The sequence below is a fragment of the Salvia splendens genome, chromosome 22 (genome assembly GCF_004379255.2).
Source record: "Salvia splendens isolate huo1 chromosome 22, SspV2, whole genome shotgun sequence".
Lineage (NCBI taxonomy): Eukaryota > Viridiplantae > Streptophyta > Magnoliopsida > Lamiales > Lamiaceae > Salvia > Salvia splendens.
In genome coordinates, this window is record NC_056053.1 from 14,475,671 (window position 1) to 14,480,776 (window position 5,106).

The 5,106-nt window shown below is 35.3% G+C and overlaps 1 protein-coding gene across 1 annotated transcript; it reads left to right on the forward strand.

Moving 5' to 3' along the window:
- The first annotated feature begins 377 nt into the window (after positions 1-377).
- On the forward strand, positions 378-2,620 carry LOC121787541. The gene is made up of 4 exons (XM_042186308.1): positions 378-851; positions 1,543-1,675; positions 1,884-1,977; positions 2,064-2,620. The coding sequence occupies exons 1-4, from the start codon at positions 532-534 to the stop codon at positions 2,411-2,413; spliced, it is 897 nt and encodes a 298-aa protein (XP_042042242.1). The 5' UTR covers positions 378-531; the 3' UTR covers positions 2,414-2,620.
- Positions 2,621-5,106: the final 2,486 nt, after the last annotated feature.

A 5,106-nucleotide genomic window follows, 5' to 3' on the forward strand; every position in this document is an offset into this window, starting at 1 on the left:
TCTAATCAAACACATTTGGGCAAAATTCGGCCACGAGTAGTAGGTTTTTTTACTTTTATTAATTTAATTATGTAATTTTTAATTTTTTTGTAATTTGTAATATTATTTCGGTTATTTTTAATGAATTTTGGAAATGTTTTTATTTAAATTGAATAATAGAATGGGGAGAGCCTTGAGCTTGTCCTTGCGGAAGAGTATGGATGTGAGTGTTGTGCTCTTGTCTAAGAGCAGAGAGTAAAAGTGGATCCGGGCCAACATCCGTGCTCGTTGACAAGAGCACGGACGTGGATGCTGTAAGGTTGGTGGACCACACAATAAATTTGAAAATATCTTCATAGATTTTAAAATAGATAATCCTATCCGAAGTCCAATTCGAAAATAAATGTTACACGTGTAACCCTTCGACGAAGCAGTCTCCATTTTCGCCAATTAATTATTCATCTCACACCGCCTCAGATTACCCCTCTTTTAAGCAATTGTGATCGCAATCTAGGGTTCGAATTTCCCCCCTTAATTCACTGTTGCCAATCCATGGGAGGCGGAGCTATGAGAGCTGCGGCGAAGATGGCGGGGATCACAGCCGCTAGCGGCGGCATGCTCAGCGTCACGGCGGAGCACTATTCCACCGCCCGGAAGTCCGAGTCAGCCCGTCCCTTGGCGCCAGCGTCAGAGGAAATGAAGCTGGTAGCCAGTAATTCTGAGGCCAGGCCGTGTTTGGAATTGGATGATTGGGTGTTTCCTGATGCGCAGGAGGCCGGAGGTCACCGGATGCCTAGGGTTGTTTTTGGCGGTGCGCCGACGCCTAAGGAAGCGGAAGAGGCCACTTCTGAACTCTCAGCCGCACTTGAAAAGTACTAATTTTTATATTCCTTTTATTTGTTTGAATTATTGATTTCATAGTCTAGCCAAAGTAATTTGTTCATTCCTTTATATGTTTGAATTATTGATTTCATATGCAAGCCGTTACATTCATCAACATTATGTTTGAATAGAGAATAACTATTTTTTCCTAGTGTTTTTGGTATGGTACTACTGCATACACTCGCATCTGTTTGAAATTTGAATTTCGGTAGCGATGGGGTTTTGATTCAGGCCTCGTCTGCCAACGCATTTCTTTGATTTATTGCCGGTACTATGGTCTCTGTTGCTAGATTATGTTACTAGTTATACGTAGTTATTAACTACTCCCTCCGTTCCACAGAAATAGGCCATGTAGAGTTTTTAATGTGTAAATTGTAAGGTAAGACAGAAGGAGAAAAATCAGATGAAATTGTTAATTGTGTAGGGGATGGTGGGGTCTATAAATGATAATGTAAAAGGTAAAAGGGAAGGGGGAAAAGGTTGCTAAATGTATATGAACTATTTCTATAGGACGGAGTGATATTTTCTTGATCATTACCTCATAAAAATTCCAATTAGAATGTTGACAAAGCGGGCGTAATTCGTCTAGTGTGTTTCATACGTCAACTGTATGTTTGTGAGTTTATTGCTCTAAATTGTGGCTTGGGTGCATTTTGTGATTATAAATTTTCGTTTCTGCAGGACCTATCTGTCGACTCCAAACTTGGTTAGAAATGATGATTCGGAGACCAAAGCATGCATCACCAGTCAGCTTGCTGTTCCAGCCCCTGCAATCATGGCCTTTAAGTTCTTGCATGAGAACTCAATGGCCAAGGTTTGTATTTTTTCCTTTCTCTTCCAAAACAACTCGCTCATCAAAGTATCAAGCTACATTTCTTGTTTATTAATTCCAACTCGTCTGCATTGATTTGAAACCTCGGGTCAAGTTCCACGACATTAAGAATTTAATCATCTTTAAGAATATAAGTAATATTATTTACATGCTAATCAGTATTGATTGTGGTAAATTGATGCCTCGGTAGAATGTTGTTGCTTCTATTGCCTGTGATCAAAATGTTTGGAAAGCAGTATTGCAAAACGAAGATCTTCAGCAGTTTCTACAGTCGCACACGCCATGTAAGAACTCTTTATCTCCTCCACCCATTCTATTTGCCAACAACTGTAGGTGAATTCTGGCCAATAATGCTTATAATTCTTTAAAGGTGACTCACGGCCAGACTGGACAGAGCCAGTTGCAGAATATGATGGTGTGGATCAGAACTCTTCAACAGGATCAGATGCCAACTATGATGCGAAAAGCTCCACAGGGTCATCTGAGCATTCAGAATATGAGTTTGCAGGGGGAGTTATCGATATTATTGAGAAGGTGAAAAGTAGTGTGACTGATATGGTGAGTAACTTGTCCGGTTACCTGCAGAATCTATTCGGAGTGAAGGGTGGCAGTGATGGTACGACAAGAGTAAATGCAGATGCTGTGATGCAAACATCGTTCATGGGATTGGCTGTGATGGCCATACTTGTGATCTTGCTGAAGCGAACCGAACGAGCATAAATTAGTCGAAGCGACAACTCAATCCAAAAATCTAAGTTGAGTAAAATGAATTTCAAAGGGAGTTTGATCGATATCAGGATGATGATGATGAATTTAGATGTAGTGGCTTGCTATTTCTCTTTTGGTTCAACACTCTTATTACTAATCTGCATAATTGTCTATATACACCGGGTTTTGCACTGAATATACATATTGTTGTTCATGTTATATTTTGTTTTTTATCATTAATTTCTTTTTTTAAACCATAAATTATTTCTGTGTATTGCAAATCTGGTTACTCATCTAATCTCGCCTATATCTGTCCATTAGAGCCTTAAACACTTACCTGATTAAAAAAAACAAATAATGGTCATAATGTTGAAGTAACTTTTAATGATTGACTGAATTTGTAAAAGAAAATCCAGTTTTTGCTGAAAATTGATGAAGTGAATTCAATTTTTAAAAAGTAGTTCTCCCTCCGTACCACTAGAAATTATCAATTTTTCATTTTGGGTTATCCCAGAAGTAATCAATATCAAATTTTCAGGGTTATCCCAGAAGTAATCAATATCAAATTTTCATTTTGGGTTATCCCAGAAGTAATCAATTTCCCTTTTTAAGAAAAAAATCAAACTTCAACTCTCTTTTACTTTATTTCCTCTCTTATTTTTATTCTCATTTTTACTCTATTTTCTCCTTATCTCTCTTACGTTTTCCCCTCTCATGCTTTATTCTTTTCATTTTAATTCAATATATCATTTTCTTAAATTGCGTGCTCAAAAGAACTCCATCACTAATAGTGGGACGGAATGAGTATTATTTATGCATATATCAAAAAATCTTAAGCTTTTTTCAATATTTGATAGTATATTTTCTTTGTTTACATCTTTTCATTTCAATCAGTCCACTAAACTTTGTTTTATATTAAAAAATGAAATCCTCTTATAATTTAATCCTTTCGTTCCATGTTACCTGCACTTTTTTTCTAGGTTAAAAATTTAGAATTGATATTTTAGTGTAATTAAATTTGTATTTAAAGTGTAATGAGAGAGCACTTAATAAGACAATAGTTAATTAGTAATAATATATAAATTAAATATAAAAGTGTGAGTAACATGAGATGGATGAGTATTATTCTTGTTAAAATCTACTATCTCAGTTTTCATAAATAAGAATTTTCGAAATAACATGAGTTTAATGCAAAATTGATAAAGTAAAAAAAAATCAAAACTAAAGTATATTAGTTAAAAAAATAGGTCTTATCTAGAGAATGAATTCTGATACGGCTATCTTTATTATCTCCACGTGTATATTCTCTTCTTCGGAATATGATGCTATAAACACATATTTTCCATCAAATTTAGAAGTTTACACAAACACTGTGATCTTTGGTAGCAATGCAAATCTTGCTTCAAAGTTTTCAATAAAGCATTCACAATGAAGCGTCTCTTTCTACGCTAAAACTCATGCCATTACCATATCATCCGTAGGAAAAACATGTAACATGTGGGAAATTAGAAAGGTCTCAAAACCTTTCCTTTCCTAAGTCTTTTGGCTTTTCAACGTTCATGTGTTTATGAGGTGCCTTAAACCCGAGACCTCTCGTGTGGCCACTCCTAGCCTATAAATAGGCTTGTTTTGAGAGTTGGAAGAAACACAACACAACCTACAATCATTCTCTCTTCTCTCATAGCTCAAGCACTCTAGTTCGCATCTTAGGAGCATCGCATTGCTCGGTTCTCGCCTCCAATTCAAGTTCGCCGTAGCCAAGGACGGAACTAAAAATCGAAATGAGCCGGTGCTGAAATTTAACAATAAATACGCCAAAATGTGCAATGCTTCTGTTATAGGTACTATTATCCATTTATGATTACTTTGACTCGTTTCTAATAGTATTAAAATGTAAAAAAGAAAAATATTAGAGGAATGTGTGTCAAGTAATTTTATGTAGTAAAATAGTATGAGTAGAATGTGAAATCTATTTATCAAAATTAATGAAAGATAGTAAATGAATATGTATAGGCCGATAGACCAAATATAAAATATGAGTTGAATAATTGCTAGCAAAATATTACTCCTTCCGCCTCATTTTAGGAGTCTCATTTGAGTTCGGTACACGTTTTAAGATACGTAAAGGAAAGTTCATGAAAAAAAATAGAGGAATGTGAGTTATACTTTTATACATTAATTTTATAATAAAATGTGAGTTGAAAAAAATTAGTAGAGTGTGAGGCTTATTACCTTTTATTGAATATTTCAACCGGGATTCATAAAGTGGGACGGCGGAAGTAATCAATTATGCTACTATACAATTAAAAATAATAAAATTACAAAATATTAATAATTTAACTGGTTGATATAATATGTTATTATACAAATAAAATACTATGAAAGTTAAATAGTAGTACTACAGTAATTTACCTTAAAACATTTTTCAAGAAGAACAAATATTAGTATATATTCCAAAACTAATAATCACACAAACAAGAAATGGGATTAAATGTGGTCACTGTTTCCCGAGGTCATAATTATATTTCATTTTCAACACCCTCGTTTCTCTTTCCTTTCTCTACTCTGTTTCTCCATCGTCTCTTTCTCAAGCTTATTCGGTCTCTGTAAACAAGAAAGCACAGAAACACTTTTTGCGATTCTAAGAGGACGGCACCGGCCAAGCCCCCGCTGGAGCGGCGGCTTGGCCTATGCTATCTCCGTCC

Bases quoted from the DNA above. Each gene is read 5' to 3' on its own strand.
- LOC121787541 (XM_042186308.1), top strand. From the start codon at position 532: ATGGGAGGCGGAGCTATGAGAGCTGCGGCGAAGATGGCGGGGATCACA. The intron at 1,676-1,883 runs GTTTGTATTTTT...ATGCCTCGGTAG, and splicing joins ATGAGAACTCAATGGCCAAG to AATGTTGTTGCTTCTATTGC. The intron at 1,978-2,063 runs GTAAGAACTCTT...AATTCTTTAAAG, and splicing joins TCTACAGTCGCACACGCCAT to GTGACTCACGGCCAGACTGG.